At 36.0% G+C, this 26264-nt stretch overlaps 1 protein-coding gene across 9 annotated transcripts in view; it reads right to left on the bottom strand.

Moving 5' to 3' along the window:
- The window catches only part of L3MBTL3 (L3MBTL histone methyl-lysine binding protein 3), a 78228-nt gene that overhangs the window by 19263 nt on the left and 32701 nt on the right, over positions 1-26264 (bottom strand). For all 9 annotated transcript variants that reach the window (XR_011903115.1, XM_072332668.1, XM_072332674.1 and 6 more), the window contains 9 exons: positions 25623-25727; positions 24095-24230; positions 20518-20609; positions 19863-20014; positions 10984-11060; positions 8935-9020; positions 8255-8365; positions 6708-6822; positions 2711-2813 (listed from right to left, as the gene is read on the bottom strand). Coding sequence is in view for 8 of the 9 variants with exons in the window: in XM_072332668.1 (XP_072188769.1) it covers positions 2711-2813; positions 6708-6822; positions 8255-8365; positions 8935-9020; positions 10984-11060; positions 19863-20014; positions 20518-20609; positions 24095-24230; positions 25623-25727 (977 nt within the window). In the remaining variant the exon portion in view is untranslated. The remainder of the gene's footprint in view (positions 1-2710; positions 2814-6707; positions 6823-8254; positions 8366-8934; positions 9021-10983; positions 11061-19862; positions 20015-20517; positions 20610-24094; positions 24231-25622; positions 25728-26264) is intronic.

Below are 26264 nucleotides of genomic sequence, written 5' to 3'. Positions count from 1 at the left end.
TGCCAAGATAAGAGACACAAGGGATTTGAACCTGATGTGGATAATTACAACAATTTCAAAAAGTCTTTGTAATTTCAGAAGAAAAGTAATTGTACAACTGTAGAATTTTTTGGGTGACCCAGACCCTCAAATCCGTAGACTCCAGATAAACAAGAAATTCATTATTTTCCTCATAAATGCTCAAGAAAAGAAAACTCTCAAGATACATCAACGCAGAGAGCAAACTAATATAACTGCAGTATAAAACATTTATGATGCTAATTTATTTGCTATGAAACAGCAGATTTATTTTACAATCAACAAAATCTCTTTGGTTATATTTTTAACTCTTAGAATTATCAGTTCATATGTAAATAACAGGATTGCTAAGACTGTAATAAAAATAAAACACAATAGATTGCCATTTCTCAGTATTCAGGATGAGTAAGTATAATAACTTTAAATAGCATGGAAAATACAGCTATAAAAGCAAAGAATACATTAAATAACTAAACATACCTCTCTTACTCATCCTTTCCCTGTGAAATATTAGAAGTTTTAATGCCAAAATGTACTTTAGAGAGAAGATCACAAATGAAAAACTTTTCTGACATATCCACACAAGTTTCTTCCTAATTTTTATTTTTAAAGATTCAGCATTGGGCTGAGAATGGTGGTTGTATTCATATTATTATAAACAATTGAGATAGCACATATTAGGGAAGATAATGCCCTGAATTGGACGTTATTGCCTTAAAGATCAGACACATTAAAAAATCATACATGATTCACTCTACCAGTATATAAAGTGAATTTCAGTTGAGCAACAAGGGAGATTTTTCAGCAAGACTTAAAAAAAAGTGCAAGTACCTCTTAAGTACAGATTAGATTATTTAAGCAGATGCCCTACTAAGATTAACAAAGTCTTTCAAAAGGAAAGGCATAAACCAAACAATCAAAAACCAAACAAACAAAAAACAAAAAAAAAAAGAGCATTAACAGAAAAAGACTGAAGGGAAAAAGTGATAATAATATGAACCAGTGCTGATATGCAACCAAAACGTTGTAGCCTAATTAGAATCATAGAATAGAATCATAGAATCACTAAGGTTGGAAAAGATCACAGGATCACCCAGTCCAACCATCCACACATCACCAATAGTTCTCACTAAACCACATCTCTCAACACAACGTTCAAATATTCCTTGAACACCTCCAGGGTCAGTGACTCCATCACCTTTCTGGGCAGCCCATCTCACTGCCTGAACACTCTTTCAGAGAGTATTTCCTAACATTCAGCCTGAATCTCCCCTTGTATAGCTCGAATCCATTCCCTCTAGTTACATATGAGAAGAGGCCAAGCCCTAGCTTACTACCACCTCCCTTCCGGTACTTAATAGAATCACAGAATCACAGAATTGTAGGGGTTGGAAGGGATCTCCAGAGATCATTGAGTCCAACCCCCCTGCAAAAGCAGGTTCCCTACACCAGGTCGCACAGGTAGGCGTCCAGGCAGGTCTTGAAGATCTCCAGAGAAGGAGACTCCACAAATCCCCTGGGCAGACTGTTCCAGTGTTCTGTCACCCTCACTGTAAAGAAGTTCTTGCGCACATTCCTGTGGAACTTCCTATACTCCAGTCTCTGGCTGTTTCCCCTTGTCCTGTCTCCACACTCTGCTGAAAAGAGCCTGGTCTAGCCACTTCGCCCCCTACACCTTATATATTTATCAAATCACCAAGGTTCTCACCAACAGGATATAATTCTGCCATCAAAAATGTAAATCTCTTGCACTGTCTCTTGGATCATGGGAGTTTGATAATATTCTTGAAAAATATAAACAAATTACCAAAGAACAATCTAGTGACAGTAGAGCAGAAAGCACAAAGTGACATACATTAATGGATCCTATGACTGTTCAATGGAAAGAATTCAAAGAAATTTTTTGGAAACTGATTTGTGTAAAGGCTGTTCAATGCTATTTATGATATTCAGTTCTCAACATGTTACATTAATTGTATTTTCTTTACTGAAATATTCAAGATTAATCTCATACCATAAACATTTCAAAAACTGTAATATTTTGTCTTAGTCAGTATTCCTGTGTCCCTCTGTGTTCATGCATCATTCTATTCTCCCACACATCTGCCTTCTCTAGGTCAGCTCTGTTGCAGGAGAGCCTGGGAGGTTCACATTTCTGTATTACACTTAAGTGTTCAACAAAATGAAATCTAGAAACACTCAGAATAAACTGAAATTTGTTCAGTCTGTAATTTGGGAATGTGTGAATCAGAATCTTCTTTTTTGTATTTTTTTCAAGCCTACAAGCAAATCTTTCCCCCTGCTGAGCAGAACAAAACATCCAAGTGATAAAAAACATTAGTGACCTTGTTTCAAAAGGTTCAAAAGTTACTGCTTTATACACGTTTGTCTATAATCCCTTCTAAATCAAACAGCAAGCCAAGGAATCTTCATAGGAAAATACAGATTAGCAGAATCTATCAACGGTGGCAAAAATGATGTTTGAAAAATCTCATCTGGTGAAATGAAGTTACAGATTGCTAGTGTTTATCTCAGTATGCTCACCATGGCAACTGAAATAATTTCATATTTAGTTTTACAAAATTTAGTATTTATTTTTTTCCAGACAGGATCAGTTTTCTTGTGAACAGCAATTTAAAAAAATGCGTGCAGACATTACTAAACTGAAAAAAATCATTTTCACAGCACATACCTATGATGGCCAATATGTCTTGCTCTTTTAACATGCCCAACTCCTTTACATCCTGCCGTGGGACAGCCTCCATGCTCCAAAGCTTCCACTAACTCCAAGGGACCTGTATGTCAGAGAAATTACATATGACATATGTAATTTTAATGTACTTTAAAAAATGCATTTTGCAAAAGCGTGATGGAGAGTCAAACGATCTCTTCCAACAGAGAAATAAATCTACTCTAACTAAATCTCTATAGAAGAGCTACATCTATATAAACAATGTAAATCTTAGAGTAACTATAAGACTTCTAACCTCTCTCCTATTAAATAACTGTAAATAGAACCAGATAGTTTTGCAAGAGCACATTCAAAATAAGTTACCTTGTTGTTCCTAAAGAAAGAAATTTGTTCATAATGGATACTGATCTTTGTTTTTTGCTATAATTTTCTAGTAAACAAAAGGTGAAAACAAGGCTGAAAATAAAAGTATTACCACTTGTCATCTGAGAAAAGAGACCAAAAACCTCCTCTTCCTTCAGGCAGTTGTAGACAGCAATGAGGTCTCCTCTTAGACTCCCCTTTTCCAGACTAAACAACCCCAGTTCCCTCAGTCATTTCTCATAATAACTGTTTTTAGTCCCTTCACTTGCTTAATTGCTGTTTGCGCACACTTGAGCAACTCAACGTATTTCCTGTAGTGAGGGGTCCAAAATAGAAGACAGTATTTGAAGTGTGGTCACACCAGTGAGAGTTCAAGTGGACAATCACTTCCCAAGTCCTGCTGGCCACACTGCACCTGAGGCAGGCCAAGCTACCATTGGCCTCAGGTTCTTCCATGAAAACACATACTAAGTGACTAGTAACCGTTCAGGAGGCAAACAAAATAGAAGGAGTTACAATGAAAGTGGCTACAGAACAAGTCACTATTCTACTTTGTCTACCGCTCTCTTAAATATTCCCTGCTCATCTAGTCACAGTATCTTAGGATAGCAGAACTGAAATCTTTTTGTCTGTTTCGACCTACTCTCAACAAAGGTATGAAATCGTGTTCTTATGAGGAATGACTATGTAAGGTAGGACACTTTGATTTGGAAACAAGTTAGATAAGCAAGAAAATTATGCAAAAATGGGTAGGTTTAGACAACCAAGCTACTACCTGTAGCTTTCAGATTTTCAGTCTTGTCAATAGTGAGACATAAGGTGCTACTACATTTGTGAGCTGTCTGATTATTGTCTTCAGACTGACAACTGGCTGTGTTGGAATCTTGCTGGAATTTGTGAAATCAGACAAAACAGGAAAAAAACAACAAAAACAAACAAAACAAAAACAAAAACAAAGCATTCTTATTTGAAACTTTGTGTGTTATCACTTACAGTAAGACTGAAAAACGCATCTAGGCTCCCCAGGGAGGTAGTTGAGTCACAATTCCTGGAGTGTTTAAAAACTGTTTGGATGTGGTGCTCAGGGACATGATTTAGCACTGGGTTGTTAGAGTTAGGGTAGTATGGTTAGGTCTACATCTACTGATGTTCAAAAGCAATTTATGCATTTCTGTTTGCACTTGCATATTATAGCGAACCTCATCTTATACAAGAATCTTCTTTAGGATAAGGCCTACCAAGCCAGCCTGCTGCCAGATACTCAACAAAAGTGATCCAGTAACTCGACCACCAAAATACTCCCTCATACAGTTAAATACTTCTTCCATATTTCTTCCTACATCTTTAATAGCAATAAAAAAGTTCTTCCCATATCTCAGAAGTAATTCAGTCAGAAAAGATAAAACGTAGGTTAAAGCAAGAACTTGCTCTGGTTTCGTTGTTTTTTAAAAAGGAGAACTTGTGTTGTATGAAAATTTCCTAATTTGCCTCTATCCACTTATAACACTATGTACAAACTAGGGAAAAAAACACGCCCAAGATCACAGAAAAACATACTGAAACAAATGAAAATATCTACATATATTTTCATCTCCATTCTGAGGAATATCTACACTTGTGTAAACCCTTGAATAAGCAGCTGTTTCCCCTCAAATAAGTAAAAGAACAGTTGAATTTTCCAGTAGAGTCAGTTAAGCACAAAAATAAAATATAATTGGAAGGTATATGCTAGGAGCAAAACAAACCAGTACACTGATGCTATGGTTTTGCACAAATTAGCTCCCTAAGAAATGCCTTACTTTCACATAATAAATTAAAACTCTAAAAATGCCATTTTAAAGAGCTGCATCTGTGCAAGAAAGCTGCTGAGTCACTGTGAAACAATATTAAAATCAGTACCAACACGTCGTTCCTAATACCCTAACTAGTACCAGAAAGATCCATTGTGGTGACTTCTCTGTACCTTAAGATAAAACACTCTGATACTCATAGAGCTGTTATGGTGACTGCTGTAGGCTAATACTGGTAGCATAGCACAGCATTCACACAAAGCTCCTGCTACTAAAGACAGATATGTAGACCACACAATTAGACTGGAGTGTCTTACCGTATTATTCAGTAATTATGCTATTTTAATTGTATTCCTACAGTGAATTATTCTTTTTCAATTTAAAGAATGGTTTAAAGAAAAGAACACTTTTCCTTTTCTCATATTGTCCATTTTCCCTTTTCTATCTAAACTTACATCAAAATATCAATAACTCCCATCACACACTAGAAAAGATGAACAGTGGTTTCTACACCAACAACTAGAGGAGATGATGTCCTGTAGGTAAAGGGCATCTGCAGCTTTATTTCTTTAACCACCTCCACCAAAATGAAGTTATATATTTTGCACTCCCAGCTAGGTTAAAATATATTTTTTTTTTCAATCACTGGTAATAGAAATGTCACAACCTTATTCATTTCTTTTTCTGTATGATACATTTTTTATTTATATGGCCAAGTACTTTTTCCCACTGGACTCATCCTTCATTCAGAACACAGGATGCACATCTCAATTTAAGAAGCAGATATGCAGCATCTTATTTTATTCTTATTATTCACTTCTGCTTTGGTACTTGCAACATTCTATTCAGATTCTGCTTTGAAGGTAGAACAATTAACTTCGTAACAGGCAGTCATCATTGCACCACTGTAATGCAGAGAAAGCTAATGAATATGCTCTTATCACAGTCTTGGTAGGAAACATTTTTCTTGGCATTTTAGAAATGCTGAACTGAACTACTGAGATTTTCAGGTAACAAATTCACTCTTTCTGAGTGGGCCTTATCCCTATTATTTTGAATGTAACTTCTCAGAGTTCAGCATTTTTTATTTTCCAAGCACAGCTTTTTCTGATCTCAGTTATAGCTGTGGAGCACTCAGCACTTGTGCAAAGCTCAGAGTTGCAAGTCAAGTATCTACAATGCAAGTCCAGAAAAGAGCACTCAGTTAAAATTCCTCTGTTCAGAGTTAATATATATATATACATATGTATATATATATATATCTTTACCATCAACATCTCTTCTCCCTGTAACCTCTAGTCTCATTTATGATAGATTTCCCACTTCTTCAGCAAGTTAAACAAATTCCCAGAGAGTGCAAAAGACACTCTTGTTACTGGTACTATGCTTCTGTTTGATTTATCTTTAATATGGGTTGAAAAGAACACCTTCTCAGTGCAGTCTGGACTCTACGCTGAAAAGCACAATAACTTTCAAGAAGATATAGGCATAAGATCTTAGAAATAATACCCTGCCCCTGTAGAAGTACCACAGCAGTTTTATCATTGGCTTCAAGAGGGCTTGGATCTCACGCAGCAAATCCTTGTTAATACTTCAGATTTTGACTCTAATTGTTATGCATACAGACAAACGTATTTCCATTACAGTAATGGTCATTAAAGCTATCTATGAAAATGTGATTAATTAGTGACATTTTAAATTATGTTGATTTGGCAATAAATGTCACATTTACATTACTTTGCATATCCTAATTGCTACCTTTCTTTGGACAACACTGACATGGGAAACATCAGCATAGTACACAGGCCTTTAACATCTCTACATTATAATGCAGTTTCACTTACTCAGTGGAGGCTGAAGAGGGTGTCCGGTTTTTGTACACCAGCCTGCAGGATGGATGTCAGGACTATCTACATCCGTCCAATAATCATAAATACTATCCCAGCCATCAAAATGGACCTACAATTACAAAAGAGAAAAATATATTTTAGATTAAAAAGACTATTAAATCAGTTTCCCTGAGCATCCTAGAAACTAGAAAAGCTGTCTCCATTAAAGAAGTCATTTTAAGAAAACTAGGGATGTTACACAGAAAATACATTAGATTTTCGACCCATATATACTTTGAGCGAAGAAAAGTGATGGTGTCATTTGGTCATTTACTGTGTCTTTCATCATTGGGCTCAGAACCCTACAGCAGGACATGTTTAATTCTCAATTCCTAAGCAATAATTTTTGTCTTTTTTCTCTCTTAAAAAACCAAAAACCAAGTAATAATTTATTAAAATCAGATCATCCACAGTAAAGAGCTGAAGCTGAAGAGAAATCAAGGTGTGTGACATCCCAAAAAACCACAAGTTTTTGCCTTAGGACATTTTTTTTTTCTCCAAACAAAAAATAAATATCTTTATTACTAAACTTCTGTAGTTGTAAATGGTTCAGATCTCTCATGTACATACATGGATTCGTGTACACACATATGTTCAAATGGAGCCCTTTTCAGTATATGCTCTAGAGTCAATTAAACTGCCATTCAAGAAGCTACAAATCCTGCCATATTAATGTTAGACTTGAAAGCATACTTCTCCCCTCTTTCTTTTTTATGACCAACTTAATCTTTAGTTGGAAAATGAAATCTTATGACTCCCTACCTGACTAATTCTTATTCAAAAGGAAATGTCAGCTGCATTCGCTGCTTGAAATACAGGTATGCTGAATAAATCTCTATGAAATGCATACACAAATATCCTTCATATCCACCTAACTGAACATCTGGCATATGCCAGTCTTAACAGTCAAATGCTCCAGAGAGGAAGCTGTTTTTATAAAACAAAGCAAAAACAATTCAATCATAAAAATTGTACTTAAAAAAAACAAAAAACAACATCATCTGAAATTATTGTAGTCTAAAGTCCATTATATATTACTGTATTATACATGGTCAATTATCACAAACTTCAGAACTGCAGAAGTTTCTGACAATGCACAAGAGATCAGGGTTCTTTTTTCATTTCTCTCTTGTATCACTCTCCTTTTCTTCGACCTTTACAGAGACAGATTCAGTTAACCAAGGCCAAATATTCTATAGGGTCCTAATTACTAAATCTTCCCTTCTTTCAATAAAATGGGCAAATGTTTTGTGTCAACTGTTTCCTAAGCAATTTCCATATTCAGTTCTACTAATTACCTATGGCAGCAAATGGAACTAAGAAGATAAGAGAGCAATCGCATCCAAAGGAATTATGTGCATATTAGTAAGTGAAAAGGACAAGTAAGATCTTAGCAGGACACAGAAGAATTCTTGCTTAATTTTACAACTATAAGATTTTGGGTTTACAAGTACTAATTAAGGAACTCAAGTGAGATGGTATAGTAAGACAGGGAAACTTACTTTTATTCTATAGTCATCAGTATCTACAATAGTTGCTACTCTGATAAATACTGGATTTCTCTTGTCGACCACTTCGAGCTTCATGTTTTTCTGGAACCCATGAGAAGGTTTCTAGGAAACAAAAATAACTAAGTGAAACAGAAGAAAAAATCGAACCCAATCTTATGGTGTCTAAAATCCATCAAAAACTTCCTGCCTTCTTCTTTCAAGTCTGCCCTTCTCCTCTGACAAATACAAATATAAAAAGAAAATTTAAAGCAATTTTCCCAGACTCAAAGAATGACTTGGTTTGGAAGCGACATTTCTGCTTCTGGCAATCCAGTTCTTTGCAATGTAGGGGTAAAAATACATGAGTTCAAGTTATGATACAATGATTCAGAAGCTATCTTATTATTTCTAACAGCGAAGCACTAATTTCTCATAGCAAATTACATGAACTACTAATATTTTGTAGCATTTAATTCCATTTGTAACAATTAAAATAATAAAGTAATAGCAATTATTAGTAGTAATTACAGGATTTCTAATAGCAAACAGTGAACTTGCACAAAAATAAACCTCCTATAATGCAACTAATTAATTGGATACACCGGGAAATATAAGAACACCATACATATATTCCCTTATTTAATTAATCATATGTACTTAAAAGCATGATAAAAATGTAAGCATTTTCTCACCACTTTAAAAGCCCTTGCAGGTGCAGGTAATGAGCTGGTTTCTTCCAAGTACTTCTCCCAAGAAAAATGCTTAGCATGTGGGTAGTCTGGCACAAAAGACATATTAGCAAAATTAAATGTTGCAGTGTAAAAAAATTATGCCTAATTTACAGAATGCATAACTTAGTTTTATAACACTGTTTTTTTGTTCTATGCTTCAGATTCCTCTACAGACCCATAATCTACAGTCCCCTCCCAAGATTTCAGCTTCATCAGCAAGCTGTTGAACTACTTAGTCCAACTGTAGAGTTAACCAACTTGCATATTATGGGACAAAACCGATTCTTATAGTTGAAAAATGGATTATTCTCTTTGAAATTCTTCATTGCTATAAGCATGAAAATACTGATGAGAACCTCACATACAAACTTTAGACTCACATACATTTCATCAAAGTCACTGACACTATTTTTTTTTTATCTATTTCAAACACTAGTTTTATTGTTTTACCCTTTCAGGTCTTTTGCCTTCGTACCATTATAAGCATCCCCCTACTCTTTCAATATTTTCTATTTTCTCTTTATTTCTTGCATGGGTGCCTATCTTCCAAACTCAAGTTGTGCTTATGAAACTTAATCTACTACAATTCACTATGAAGCTAACAAGAAAATAAGCATAAATAAAATAGCTATTTAAAAAGTAGCCAGCATAAGCCACTGTTTCTAAGAGAAAACGTTGTATTTCCCAATCACTCTCTCCTGCTTAGTTGTATTTGAGTGATCCTGAGATGATTCAGTCAGGAAACTGATGTAGCTAAAAATTAATCCAGGAAAAAAAAAAAAAAAAAAAAAAAAAAGCATGCAAATTTTTTATCAGGCTTACTTCTTCTCAAAAGTTACTTAAATCATACTAAGCATTTTGAGGAGAAAATTGTGTAAACTCCAGCATACAAATGTTCTGATTTGGTTTAGGTTAGAGATTAGGAAGAAATTCTTCATTCAGAAGAGGGTGAGGCACTGGAACAAGTTGCCCAGAGAAGTTGTGGACTCCCCATCCATGGAGGTCACACTTGATGAGCTCCTCGGAAGACTGATGTAGAGGCTGCAACCCTGCCCATGGCAGAGGAGTTGGAACTAGATGATCTTTGAGGTCGCCCAAAAGCCATTCTCTGATTCTATTATTTTGATACCTTCAGTTACTAAAGCAATACTGTAACAGCCAGCCTAACCACTGTCAGATGGCACAGGTGCTTTATCACTCTGCCAGGTTTTTGTACTAGGCTATCAAGTCTTTATATCAGTTTTTAAGTCGTTTATGTCTGAAAGCTGTACCACTTCCCATATGACTATCTTCTTTTTCTCTTGACAGGGAGGACATTTAGCTATTCCAGATACACACATCAATACTGAAAAATAGAGGCTTTCTTGTATTCACTAGCAATTAGTACATTTCCATTCGTAATTGTTGACTCTCACTTCTTGAGTCCCAAAAGAGCCTTAACAAGTTTGACTCCTTGATTACATAAAACAATTGTCTCGTCCCCACATTATTATGTATATTTAGAATCATAGACTCACAGAATCATTAAGGTGGGAAAAGACTTCTATGATCATCTAGTCCAAACACCAACCAATCCCCAACATGTCCACTAAACCATGTCCCTCGGTACCACATGTCTCCAGAAATGGTGACTGAACCACTTCTCTGGGCAGCCTGTTCCAGTGTCTCACCACTCCTGATATCCAAACAATTAGCTCACATGAAGATTATTTTTATTACGCAGAAAATTTTACATAGAATTTATATTATTAGCATTTTCACAATGTAAACCTTAAAACAAATGAATAATATCCTTATTGAAGTAGTATGTATATGTACATACTTAATAGCTAATATCTATTGTAACTCCACTCACAATGAATTATGTCCAATATAAAATAAAAATTAGTAATAGCAATTCTTAATTACAGAGAAAAAGAATCAGAAGAGGTGACAATAAGCTCACTGTAAGACGTAATTCTGCCAACTGGCTATTACTTATATCTTTCAGATATGTAGCATGATACAAACCTGGTGGGGTGATAAGAGTTCTTTTATGTTCTTTACACCACCCAACGGGATGAATATGTGGGCTAGCTGCCTCACACCTGAGAGGAGAAAAAAAATTAGGAAGTTCTTCAGAAATCTTATTATGCTTAGAAAATAACACATACTGAAAAGACTTAACAAATTCTAAATAGACTGTGATACACTCAGCTTATACTTAAAACTGCAAATACAACCTGAAGATATGAATACATTTAACACAGACTGTATTACCACCTATACAAGCATAGGACTTTATTAAAATTTAACTGACAGCTCAATAAATCAAGTCTACGTCAGTAGACCTTTACTGAGAAGTTATAGTGATGAACCTGAACAATTCAGACATAGAGATTCTTCTATGAAGCACATTGTTTGGTTGCAAGAATATATTTTCCCATCAGACAGGAAGTTTTTCAATATCAAGACTCAAACTTTAAACCAAAAGTTTTAAAAACCTTGATTAAAGATCTGAGAGCACCTGGAGGCATATTAGAAAATAACGCACAACTGCAGCAGACCATCTATAACAAGCAAAAAATCAGTACTAAATTCTAAGGGGTTTGAATGGAGCTATGAACATGTTATTACAGTCCAGCAGAATACAAGAAAAGCCAAAGTTTGTGCAAGAGTCGGGAAAAATAAAATAAAATAAAAGAAAATAAAAGAAAAAAGAAAGAAAAATCAGGATTTTAGACCCCAATCTGTCTGAAAGAATGCAGGACTAATCAGTGAATCAAGGTTGAAAATTGCCCTAAGAAGGCTGCTAACAACTTCCTATATTTTCTATTATGTGCACCAAATTTTGCAGAAGTGCCATTGCCTATGGTGCACCACAAGAACCACAGAAGATTAAATTGCAGGGTGAGCTGGAATTAATGTGCTGGCATCTTCTGAAACAAAGAGAGATCACTCTCATTCTACTCGTTTGTTTGGTCAAATAATACTTAGAAGAAAGCTACCAAATTGACTACTAAGTTCTGTAAGCAGTGGAAAAAAACAGCAACAAATGGACTGCAAAAATATAATCAACACATCGGAGAAAAATTATTTAAGTAGTCAATATTAATAATCTAAAAATATATTATTATTTGCATACTTGTATATAGGACGTCTATAATATAGCTTATATCCTATGTAATATAGGAAAGGCAAAAAGTGAGGCTGATCTACAGGAAAAATAAAAAGCCATTAGACTCTGCTATGAAACATTCACCATCTCTATGTCTACAGCAGTTCTCAGTGATTGTTTTTTCAGTTTGCTGAATAATCAGCAGTGCTTTTTTATGAAGCAGACGGTACTTAGGTATCCAAGATGACCACCCTGGATGCTTGTCTATGAAAGTTAAAATAGTTACAGCCTTCATTTCCCATTTCCCAAAGGCAGGATCAAGAAATCAAGCCCCAGCAGACTAGATAGGAACACAATCTGTCCCTCCTAACTGAAGGGATGCTGCTTTCCAAATACTCTGTAAATATTTCCTGAAAGAAGCCATGCAGAGAGCATCCACGCGTGAAGGCATCTACTTTGTACACAACAGTCTTTGCATACAATACTGAATCAGTCATTGTGATCCAATTTCTATGTAGCACTTCTCTGAAGTCAGTATTTCAAACCACAGTCTGGAGATTATCTTCTAATCTTACCTTTTCCCTCCAGCCCAGGATTTACTAATACAAAAAACCTGAACAGTGGGTCTGTTCTCCCCAATTGTTGTAACAGAACTGCTATCCATTTTATACTTGTAAAGCGTTGGCATGTTGAAAGTTCATACACTATTATCTCCCTTTGTTAGCAGTACTAATTTATACCTTAAAAACACCACATGTTTGTAATCACAGTACCTGAGAGGGTGCAAAGAACAGTGTATGACAGAGAAAAAAGTTGAAAGTAAATAAGCATGAACTCTAACATCCTAATGTACCAGTCAAAATGATAGTTCTGTAGACCTTGAACACAAGCATGTCCTAAGGAATGCAGAAGGAGACGTGGAATAGAGAAGACCACAGAATGAGCTTGGAGTTACAATCACATCGTTGCATACAACAAAAATGAAGGTGTATGCTGTATTTAGAATACACAAAACACTTTTTTAATCTAGAAAGAAATTTTACACAATGATGTCTAAAATTCAATACTGATGTATTTCAACAATTGAAATACATCCACTGAAAGGATGTTTTGAAATCATTTTCTCACAATAAGCACTCCTATAGCCTTGTACCTAAAACCCATAGACTAATGTTGAAAAATATTAGCCAACCTACTACAGTTATCTTGTGGGTTTATGTTTAAAAGAGCCTTGCTCTTATTTCTTGGTAATAATGCCAAATAAATCCCTTTCTAGTGGATAAAACCTGATTTCAATAGATTCTGGAATGGCTCTGACAATAGGCAAGAACTCAGCTCACATCAAGAACACCAACTTTTTGTCCTATACAATATATAAAGCTATCCTGTACACACATAAGTATTTACAGTATCTCACCAAGTACTTTCTAAATAACCAAAATCACCATTAACAAAAGGAATGACTTTAATAATAATTTTGCATTGATGGAACTCAGCACTCCAACTCCTAAAAAATGCTTTGCCCCAAAGAAATTAGAGAAAAGGTGAATAGTTCACTCACCCTCTTTCTTCTTCCTGTCTCTCTTCTCTATAAGAGAGGCTAGAAGCATGGGGGGCAGTATTTGTCTCTTCTATTCTTCTCAAAGGAAGGGTATTACATAGAAGTCTTTACACAGACATGGCATCCTTTCACACTGAAAGGACATACTCTTAGTACTTCCTGAAATATTTTGCAGTAAAGTCCAGAAATTACTTTCAAAACTCACCTGAATTAAATTTGGGATCAAGACCCATGCTCATGGGCCACTGTAGTATGATCAGTATTTGCTTAAGGTAAGTAAGTGTTAGTTAGTTAGTTAGTTAGTTAGTTAGTATGATAAGTATTTGCTTAAATGTGTAAAAACTCTTGTCAGGACAAACTTCCTGAAAGCATTACTTCTGTTTTGCTTTTGCAAACACAACAGTTTGAGCACGTTTACAAAATTCTGAATAGTAAATGTCACTTCACACATTTCTCACTTTGAAAAGAGCATTATAAAATACTTGCAATAGTTTGGTTTGCTTTACAAGAAAACTTGGTCATTTCAGATGAGCCTGTAAGAAGCTGTAACCACAAAAGCCTCATGAAAAAATCACCAGCACTGTTCCAGCAAAACCAGGTCACACAGTCCATCTTTGCACAGTGATTTTACACAGCCTTTCAGCTTCTAACAGTCCATTTAACAATAAAAACTGGAGCTCAGTAATAATAACACACAACTTAAAGCGAAACTATTATGCTTCAGTGAGTTATTTCATGCACACATATATCCAGTTTGGAAGAACAGCAACAGCTTATCAGCCTAAGTCCAAGATGCGTCATCTGGAATGCCAAAGGCTATGCTGACTTTTCACATTCAATTTGCAGCATCCCATAGCTTTTTATCTCATTCACTCCCAAACAGATCACAGAACACCCAGTTCACACGCCTCATAAATCACAATGATCCATGAATTGCAAAGATACTCGCTAGGCCCGAAAGTCTGCCACTGTGAACAGGAGCTGAGGAACTTTGCGCCTCCACACCTACCTACATCTGGACTGCAACAGAACACTACCAGCATCTGTCAGGCACATTCCATTCACAGAGAAAGGCTGTAATGTTCACAGAATTTAATATCATTCACAATCAATTCTTTCAGTCTTTTGAGAGCATGCAGACAACTATTATTTATACTGGAAACTGAAACTAATCCAGGCAGCTGAAATGGAGCAAAAAGCAGCAGAGAGCCAGCTGAACCACATGGAGGGACAGAACTGCATCCTGCAAAGGATGTCAATGCAAAAAAGAGCTACATGATGTAAAAGGCCAGAAAGAAGTTCCACTGTTCATAGCTTCCAACAATAAAAAAAGCTGAGGGCAGCTGGGAATGTGAGCCCTGGCAAGTGCAGCACTCTACAGGAAAGGAACATGCCTGCAGCTAAACGACTGCTAGCTCACAGCAGGGAGTGCATCCAAACGGCAGGCACGGCTATGGAAGCAGAATTAGTTCTTTTCTATTGCTATAATCATCTGTCCTGTTAATTTTTCCCCCAGATCTGTTTAATATAAACAGTTCATTCAATTCAGATCAAGAGAGACAGATGATAATGCTGGTTGTTAGAAAAAAAGAATACTCGATTCTTTAAGGATTTTTGGTGTTTTGAACTTCACTGTATTAAATTTAGATACAATCTGCAGTGAAACCTTTATCTACCCTCAAATACTTATACATACATGCATTATATTCAGAAATAACATTAAGCCCTCAGGAATGCTACTTATACAACTTCTTGACTGTGACATGTTGGTCCATCTAACTATGCCAAAAGCAAAGGAAAGAAAGAGAGAAGGGAAGGGAAGGGAAAGGAAGGGAAGGAAAGGGAAGGGAAGGGAAGGGAAGGGAAGGGAAGGGAAGGGAAGGGAAGGGAAGGGAAGGGAAGGGAAGGGAAGGGAAGGGGAAAAGGAAGAAAAGGGAAAGGGAAAGGGACAGGGGAAGGGAAAGGGAAAGGGAAAGGGAAAGGGAAAGGGAAAGGGAAAGGGAAAGGGAAAGGGAAAGGGAAAGGGAAAGGGAAAGGGAAAGGGAAAGGGAAAGGGAAAGGGAAAGGGAAAGGGAAAGGGAAAGGGAAAGGGAAAGGGAAAGGGAAAGGGAAAGGGAAAGGAGAAGGGAAAGGAGAAGGGAAAGGAGAAGGGAAAGGAGAAGGGAAAGGAGAAGGGAAAGGAGAAGGGAAAGGAGAAGGGAAAGGAGAAGGGAAAGGAGAAGGGAAAGGAGAAGGGAAAGGAGAAGGGAAAGGAGAAGGGAAAGGAGAAGGGAAAGGAGAAGGGAAAGGAGAAGGGAAAGGAGAAGGGAAAGGAGAAGGGAAAGGAGAAGGGAAAGGAGAAGGGAAAGGAGAAGGGAAAGGAGAAGGGAAAGGAGAAGGGAAAGGAAAGGAAAGCCAGGGGGAAAAAAATAAATGGAAAAAAGAAGGAAAGAAAAACATAGAAATCATCCTGCAGCCCCATCTAGTGAATAAGTGAGAATACTTCATCATTGACAAGAAGGCATTATTTTAGGTTATGACTTCCCAAAATGTGATTCATAAGGTATGTATCCAGAAGTGGCCTAGAAAGTCACATTGCCATATTTTGTATTGATAAACTGATGATAAGACAGACCATGGTGATTTGCAGAATGTTTTACAGCTTTAGGATCATTCATTAGTCTATTATCCATTCAAGCAGCTAAAAGCTTGTACTGTAACTCTCAATTCTATAACATTGTTTTATCCTCCTTCTGGTGTAATATAATTACTTCAAAAAGGACAGTCCTTTCAAAGAAAGGAAGCAGCAAAATTTATTATCTCAAAAAAAAAAAAAAAAAAAAAAAAAAAAAAAAAAAGAAAAAAGAAAAAAAAGAAAAAGAAGAAAAAAAAAAGAAACAAGTGGACCGTATTTTGTGAAGGTTTTGCTGTTAACAAAGTAGCAATTGCTGGTGGAGAGCTGAACTGGCCACTTATTTTGTATCACACAAAAATCCAGCTCGTATCTTAGCCGTATCACACAGGTAAGGCAAAGATTAAGATAATTAAAACTGATTTATCTCCACAAGGGGCATTAGAAATCACTTTTCTATGCAGGACAGAGAATGAGTGAAGCACGGGACACCATACTCTTGGTAAGCTTTGCTAAAATTTGATGCAGCACCTTTTCCACAGGGGATACTCAGACCAAGCAGTGGATTAGGGCAGCCAGAACCCTCTGACCCAGTGAGGCTGGGCTGCAGTGCTCTCAGCACTACCACCACAAAATCTCTCCTGAGGGCAAGCAGCAACAAGCTAGCATAACTTCTGCTAATGCTCTGACTCCTTCAGTTTTTGACAGAAATAAATAAATAAATAAATAAATAAAATCAGGGACCTCAGGCTATGGAAATCTGTGTGCAAACAGAGTAAATGTAAGAGAATAGAGAATTTAAAGCCAGAGTGGATCTACAGTTAATTCATGGAGATACAAATGACCACTTCCAGATTTATTCCAACCTTAAAAGCAGTTGGAGTGGAATTTCCAATGGAATGTTTTTGGCTCTGAAAGAAGTATCATTTGTTTCAGCAAAAACTGCAGAATAGATGGAAAGGACTGGAAGGCTTGTGGAAGAGACACCAAAATTCTCCATCATGAATGCCCATTTTGTTCGCTTTTCTTCCCTCTAAAAGACACTGCCAGAGGATTATTTAATAGAATTTAAAATATCACTGCTATGCAGTAAGAAGTGGCAGCAATGACTAGTTCTGGCTAGTACTTATTTGCAACTATTCGTGTATTTTCTAACACTCCAGAAAAGTCAGGAAAAGCATCTTCAGGTTTAAAGCCTAGAGCCTAAAATGCTTAGGCCATCGTTGTTGTTTCATACTTACTTCATGAAGTCCGGTAAAATTAGTCAACTGTCTCTCACTCATTCAAGAAGACAAATGACTTTATATAATGAATGAAAAAGTTCAATTTGCCTAATCTAAATGAAAGATGGAGCTTGTTTGTATATAACCCAAAAAATAAAGTTACTTGATGGAAAATCCTCAATGACATACACAACATAAACCATTTTTCCTTACTGAAACCATTGTAAGTCTGAGATTTAAACTTGCATACAGGAGTAGGGAAATTGCAAGTCCTCCACTCTGGGTAATCCCAACAGACCTTTCAATTTTTTGTTACAGACACTGATAGATGAGAAGTTTATGCACTCAAGATTTTTTAAGGCCCTTCTAAATCTGGTATTGAAATTAAGAAGATAAATGGGGTGCATTTTCATGTTCTCTTTTGGTCAGACATTCCATCACTATTTTCATTCACTATTCTATTTTCTCTCCTTCCTCCTCTATTCACTTCTGTTCTCAATTACAACAGTGCAGAAAGGGAGGCCTGTTGACATGACAACATTACTATGCTTGAAATTCAGTGCATGTCTGCTGTACATAGTACAATGCAATGCACCTATGCCACCTCTGAACAACCTGCATGTTATATTACATTGTCTTCATCTGCCATAAAAGCCTTACCTAAATGCTGTTTTCATTATTAATTAATAGCATAACTTATTTACGAGCATGTACATACCAGGAAATTCATAATATATTTTACCACTTTCCACTCTTCAGCTACTTTGTAGAGGAAATGTAAGCTTTGCGTTATTTTGTCATGGAAATAATTACTAATCTTTCCAGTCTTTGAGTAATATGGCCTATCATCTTGTCACTCAGTTCTTCCCTGAAATGCCTGCTCACTGCTGATTCAATAAACTAATTATCCTACAGCTTATTTGTCAGAAATTAATTCTCCTACACCTTATTTGTCAGATAGCCCATACAATTATTATCTCAAGTTACTCACAAAGTTTTGAAGTTATAGTTTCACATCATTCTCAATGACACAGTGCCCAAGCAGTCATCAAATACAGAATAAAGCTTTCTTCATTTATCTTTATAGGCTTACCTATAGATTTCAATTACCACTGCAGAAGCCACGATGCAGCCTTACAACATTCTGTATTAATTCATCTTACAGCCTGTTCTGCACTAATTCACTCATAAAAGAATGTAAGATACACTATTTTGCTCTAAACAATACACAGCAAGAATATGCAATTGTAAATAAAAACCTGTTCTGTAACAGCCAAAATCATAACTTTTTGGGGGATCTTCATGCTTATAATATGTCCTTGCTTTTTGCACTGACTTTTCACAAAGCCTTTCCACTGTACAACAATATAGACAGCCATCTCCAACCCAGGAAAGGACACTAGGGTCCCAATTTACATAGAATACAGAAGAGTAAAACCAGCTTTTGCTACCATCCTGATACATTACAAAAGACAGCTAAAATCCAGGTTGAACAACATATTGGACCAAGAGACTCATGAGAAGATATGGTCTTAGTTTGAACTTACGTAAACCTAATTCTAAGGTCAGTCACATTATTATGGTGCACATTCTTCACTAAAAATATTAACCTCAATATATTGTGTGTCATGGTTTTATGGTCATCAGTATTCCACATCATGTAGTGCACTGGGAATTAAAGTGTTAATGCCCCAGTCCTGCATACCATAGAGAAGAAACTACATTCCATGTGCTGATATCATTCCTGAAAAGGGGAGAATGCATATAAGGGCGTTGGTGGGTCAACTGATGCTCTGTTTCCTTCGGCTATCCTCCCTGCTTCTCGACTTGACTATCACGTCTACATCTCAGCATTAGCGTAAGGCCTTCTTTTTTTTTCAGACAATCTCTTTTTCATTATACCTGATTTGGTCAATCCAAATTCTAATTATATTGTATTATACTGTCTTATCCTGTTTTTTCAGTACTCTAAATAGTAAATGAGTTCATTTCTCACCACATTGTTGCCACTTTTTTTCCAAACAATTTGGGGTTCCCTGTTTTCCTATCTCCAGAGCCGCGGATTCTGAGAAATCCCTCCACCCCACTCATCACGGAACAGGGCCAAACCAGCCTGTAAACCATTCACATGTATAATTGAAATGAGAAATTGCACCACAGCTGTAGATATAGCAGCACATACAAACAGTCAGAACAATCTCTAAAAATTTTTTGTGTGTAACCCAACAAAGGAAATTTGAGTCATCCTGCCTACCAAGGAGACACACTGCGGTGGTCATCTAGCAAAAGTTGATATTGCAACTGTATGTACTTCCTGGAAAATATCATAGAAAGTACTGCTTAAAGCTAACATGTTTCTGATACATCTCACTAGGATACAGATCAAAAACATCATACCAGTAGTCGTAACTCTCATCCCAGTTGTCAAAATGAACCAGAAAACGATTGTCCACCATGTCTGTTACCGTAGCAACACAAACGAATGTAGGGTTCTTTTTGTCTACGGCTTCCAGCTTCATCCCTACTCGAAATCCCGATGGAATCACTGTCTATATAGAGGAAGACATTTAATTAAAGATAAATGCAGTAAATCCAGAAATCTCCCCACTGTTCACAATCAATATATTCATGTCATTTCTAAGTTTCTCAAATAGCTGCTCCAACAGAGTGGCAGCAGCCTAATTAGTTGACATGAGAGATGCTCAAATACAGAGAGACTCGTGGCTTATAAAATAAAAAAGAAGTACTGAACATGATGCTAAAATTAAATATATCGGTTTCAACACTGTCTCGTATACTCTCTCTGTAAGCCAGCACTAATTCCACAACATTGCAGTGTGAGATGTAGGAACAACAAATTGTAAGGATTCATTTAATATACAATTTCTGAGCGTATCAGGTGTTTAAACAGATTAATAAAATAAATTACAAAATGAGAACTACAGAGATGAACTGAAGTGAAACCTGCCACCATTGAAATGTGCAGTAAGTCTAACCCATATGTGAGCACACTAAATACTTTCTACACTACCTGTAACAAATGAGTACTTACTGCATTCTGGTTTTCAAATAGAGATTTAGGAGCAGCTTGAGCCTTGCATGTCTTTAGATATGAGGGCCAGCTGAATTCTTCTTCTTTATATCCTAAGTAAAAAAAGGCAAAAATAGGACAGGTATGAGACACAAGGTGAATGCAGTTGATTTCATCTTAATTGTTGAAATTATTTTTTCCATCCAGTTATAAAATTCTTCATAGAATTTTAACACTGAAGAGCTTATCCACTGCTAATATTTTTTTCTTATTTCATACAGACTACATAAGAAAGTAATATTTCAAAACTATTATTAATTTTACCCTAACATGAACTCAGTGAATCTCTGAAGTATCACTACGTTGGATTATTAGAAACTGAAGCTGGACACACTGTAGCTTACAGAATTCAAAAGAAAGTTGATTAAGCTCTTCCATTTATTTATTTTTTTCCACATCTGGTATTACAAGGAGGAATCATGTTCTTTGTTTAGGGGTAGGATGATCCTCCTTACAAAAATGTCAAGATTTTTTTAAACTAACTGAACGAAGTACAGTTAGTACTACACATTATTAGTTTCTTGTGGTCTGCTAGGACTGACATTTAAACTGTTCCTAATCCTCATCTAGAAGGAAGAGTAGCCATATAAATGATTGCACTAGGCACCAACTCAGGAGACTTCAGCTCATTTTCAGTTTCACCTTCAAAATTATGCAGGTAGCACTTCTTACAAAACTACTGTTCTGTTTCTGATCTCTGGCCTCTGATCCTGATCTCTGTCCTGATCACCAAACACAAAGGTCATCAATGTAAAGAACAATACTTAGGGGGAAACCTAGAACCAAAAATTTGATTCCTACAAGGAATCAAAAATCACAGTAAGGCAGTTTGATATTATAATCTCTCTCTGTTCCAACAAAACTCTCCAAGCGCAGGCTACAAGCCACCTCTTTTTCTTCAAGAATGCCACATCTCACCACTTGCCTTTTCTCTGCCCCACAGCTACACCCAGCTTCAATGAACTGACTGACACACAAAACAGATAAGCCCAGAGCAAGTGCTCTCTTGTGACTTTTCAGTGAGTGGATTCGATTTCAGAACCAGCAAAGGCCCTGAAGACCCAAAAGCTCTTCTAACTAAGTCAGTCAGCCTAACAAAATAAACTTCCACACTTCCTACAGACTTTACCTTACTTTTCCACTAATTCAGCAAGATCACAAGTAGCTCTAAAACAAACTCCCTAGGATATACCAAAACAGCTGTTGATACCATCAATGCCACAGATTTCCATATGGACTCATAGGGTAAACTGTTCTCTATGTGCAATTCCCATATTTTTACTCTGTGCACTTAGAAAGAAATCTAAAATTCTGTTTATAGTTTGCATCTTCTAATATTTTCCTAGAGAAAACGAGAAATAATTCTTAATATATTAAACTGCATAAACTGGTCACGTTAAATTGTTCAAATATGTAATCACTAAAAGAGCTGTAAGTACATAGAGCTTTCTTCCTTTATTCACCTGTAGATGTGTTTTCAATACATTTATTTTAATTCATATGTTATAATCCAGTAAAACAAGATTCAAAACACCATCAATTCTGGTAAGTGATTTCCTCATCTACTGAAATGTGTGAAATGTGTCACCTCTTGACTATTTAAAGTGCTGATCAAATATGTCACAGACTGTAATAGCTTTGTTTAACCTTCTAGAATCCCGTATTTTCAAAGACACTGCAGATGTCCTTCCACTGCAAAAGTAAAAAAAAATGTCTGTAACTGATGAACACCCAGTTCTCTTCCATCTCCTCCCAAAGTATGATCCTACAACACCACTTGTTCTTTCTCATTCATTTTCCATTCCACATGCAAGGTAAACTTGCATTATGACAACAAAGAAGTCTCACAAGGATGAGAGCAGGATTCGACAATCAAGCCTCATAAATAATCGTAGAGTTTACTGCTGAGATGAAGCAAAGTAGCTAAGCGACATATAGGGCAGAATACTTTGCTGGTCTCTGATAAAATACCAGAGAATGATCTTGTTATTCAAAAGTTAAGATTATATTCCTGAGAGTAGTACGATTACACAGCTGTGCAGGATGACAACCAGATTCCTGACAAGTACCTCCACATTTCCTCCTGGACTATTGTTCTCAGTTCCTCTGATAGGCTCTATGATTTTCCTAAGTAAATGAGATACACTGGTCCAGTGTGGTGAAAAAAAAAAAAACCACAACTAAACAAATAACCTTACCAAAGTAAGGCTAGAAGACAAAATGAAGAAATTTCATAAAAGTGACTCAGAAGAAGACTTTCCTCCAATAACAATGATTCATGATTAAGAGAAGATTATGCTTTCTAAAATGAGGCATTTAAGATGAAAAAGATTACAAACTTGCACCATGAAAATAAAACGTACAAAGTTTGCATTAGTAACACCAATCACTCTAGAACTCATTTGCTACATGTTACTTTAATGGAAATCAACTTCCTGTGAAGAAAATATGATTTGTGTTCAAGAAATCACTATTTCTATACAGCCAGTTATGCAGAACAAGGCATGTAAAAAAGTGGCAGCATAGAGCAGTCTTGCCCTGAGGCCACTGAGCAGCCTGTGAAGAGCTCAGAAGAGCTGCAGCCCATGCTCCTTCATTTTCCTACAAAACTCAACTAAAGAAATGCCAACTTTTCCTCACTGGCTAGCCATATATATTTAGCCCATACACTTTTGGTGGTTTTATTCTTACTTTCTGCATCTGAGCACTTGCATTCACTGTTTTTTAATACTTCATAATGTACAGTCTTCTTCTCTATATTCACCATTTTGCATATGTTCTAGGGCCTATCATCCTACTCTATTTTGGAACACCCCATTAATTATCTCTTTCTCCTTCACTCAGGGCTTGCCCTCTTTCTCCCCACACACACTCTTCCCTGCCCAGAAGGGAGTCTATTAGTCCTTTCAAGATGGTGCTATTTGATAGAAATACCCTCCAACCACCAAAATAAAACAGTTACATAACCTGAAATGGAATAATTAAATAAGCAAATTAAAAATATTTCAACACATTTGTGCCATTTACTTAAACTATGTGTAGATTACATTTTCAGGTTGTAAACTTTTTTCTCCCTCTCAATCTCTTCATTCCTATTTTTGTCTCTATAAAAAGCTTACTCTTTGAAGCAAAAGTAGAGTCTTTATTAGTCTATAACAATGTACGTATACACAATTATGGTGTAATAATGAAAATGTCCTGAGATCTTCCACTAAAAGATTCTCACCTGCCAAGATGCTGCTTGTTTACTTACAAAAATAATTCATTTGGGGTCTGTCTACGTTTGTTGCTTAACTTTCTCTCCTAAAGCCTTATGCATTACTTCTCTGGTTCGTTTCATTCCTTGCCTTCTATGAATTTCCACTGAATTAAAAAAACAAGATTTCAACCTCAAGATTTTAGCAAGACTTAATAGAGAGCTTAATTTGTTATGTTCAGTTATTCTGCCTAAAAGAACATTTCTGCCAAAAACTTTTTTACAACATTACAAAGATAGTTTAAATCTGAGAAAATGCATGCAATTCAAACTAAACAGTACCTTTTGGCGGATGAAGCTTGTGACCTGTTTTTTCACACCATCCAACAGGATGAATGTCTGAAGAATCAGCATTCACCCAGAAATCGTAGCAGTCTGGGTATCCATCAAAGTGGAGTCGTATTCTATAGCCACAAACCTAAAAGCAAGAATGTAGAGCATACGATACTTAGGATTTAAGATCCTCACCCAATACATAACAGTTTATGTTCAACACCATGCATACTGACAGTGTGTTTTTAGTCAGCCTTTTATCTCTGCTCAAGCTAAAACCGGATAACTTAATAAAAAAGAAAGCATGATAAAGAAGTAAAGGTATTCTCAATCTGAGTGCCACCTCTTTTGGTAAAGAGCATTAACTAAGTGCTGGATACCACTATTACTATATAAAAATGTGAAAATTGTTCCAGCCCAACATAAGAATAAAACAGAAATCCCAAAAAGACAACAGATACGCATCTGATACAATAACAGAGCAAGTGTAGATAATGATGCTTTGAAGCTATCCTGATTCGACAGTGTGAGAGAGAATACTGGTAAAACTCCAAAAATGACTATGTTAAATATGAAAAGCCAATTGAGAGATGCCCCAGAGCTTCATAATTCCATAAAGCAATAAGATGATAATTGAAGAAGGTAAAAACAGGAGATGAAATCCCTCTCTTCCAGACTAAAGTTGTCTACACCTTCCTGAGTGCCAAATGCTGTAATTTTTTCTTCACTCATAAGTGAAATTCTTTAACATTACACTCACCCTATTATATATTTAATTTACCCTTTCATTTTGTCACCTCAGAATTACACAGAATTTATGTCACCTCTGAATTTATGACAGATCGTTCTGCCATAAAACATGACCTGTCACTTACTGATAAGTATCCAGTATACAGGCAATACTCATCTACTGACATACAGCATCCACAAGAGAGTAGAAGAAATCCATAGAAATGGAATATGACCATGGGCTATTCAGAAGTGGCAGTGAAAAAAACCCTAAGATATTAAAATATAAATGACAAAATTACAGCTGTCTAACAGTGATACAGAGCAGAATACCTACCTATTTCTGTTTTCTCTTTTTACTATACTGAACAACTCCTCTCCAAAAAATGAACCTTAGTAAAACTGTAAAAATTAATGTACATTTAATAGACATAAAAACTGTAACTGAGAAGTGGGTTCTCCTCTATGTTTTTAAAAGCAAAGAAACTTCTCATGAAAAATATTACTTCATAAGTCAGCAAAAAGATAAAAAACATTTATACAGTATACTAACTTGTAGTGGTTGTCAGTAGAGCCAATTTCTGATTCAATAAGACTGAAAAAAAATGTAGCACAATTGCATTGCAGGAAAAAAAGCTAAATATTTTTATCAATGAGCGCACCAACTGAAATACTAACAAACTTCTATGCAATCACTAAAAATCAGTTGTGAAACTTCAGATTTTTCTACTTCCAGCAGCTGCTCTTCCAGTGGAGTTTCTGTGCACCACAGCTGCTCTTAGCAAACTAACACTTGCCAGGAGATTACCTCAGCCACAGTGAGAACACAATAGATTGACTGGTGCTCAGGATCCACACCCTCCAGCTTCATCCCTGCTTTGAATCCATTTTTGTTGTATGGGAAAGATTGATACTGAAATGGAAAAGAACAGTTTCAATACTTTTGAAAGAGCACCTAAGAAAAACAGAATATCTTTACAAGGAAAATAACAGTGAATATTTATTAATTGTGTTTCCAAAGGAATGAATATGTTATTTTAAAGGAAGCTTTTCATGTTTAAAAACATAACTGACAAAAAGAGAAACTGAAAAACACAGTGATATTAGAATGACGTAGAGCAAAGAAATAAGAAAATGAATAAAACTACAGAACATATTTATGCCAAAATATCCAAAACTCTTCTGGGAAATGAATACAGAGAAACACAAAGAGAGGATCTGTTTTACCTAACTCATGCAACCTAAAAGTTATACATGCTATTCAGCCATCTACCACCAGCCAATGAAAGGTGAGACCTCTGTAGGTCTCTACATGAAAGGATGAGAATGCTCTCTCTGATGGCTCTGGCTGCAATTCATCTGAATAAAAAGTCCAGGAGAAAAAAATAAAATAAAATAAAATAAAATAAAATAAAATAAAATAAAATAAAATAAAATAAAATAAAATAAA

The sequence above is a fragment of the Excalfactoria chinensis genome, chromosome 3 (genome assembly GCF_039878825.1).
Source record: "Excalfactoria chinensis isolate bCotChi1 chromosome 3, bCotChi1.hap2, whole genome shotgun sequence".
NCBI classification, from domain to species: Eukaryota; Metazoa; Chordata; class Aves; order Galliformes; family Phasianidae; genus Excalfactoria; species Excalfactoria chinensis.
The sequence above is the reverse complement of the archived record's forward strand: the minus strand, read 5'-3'. Positions and strand labels throughout refer to the sequence as shown.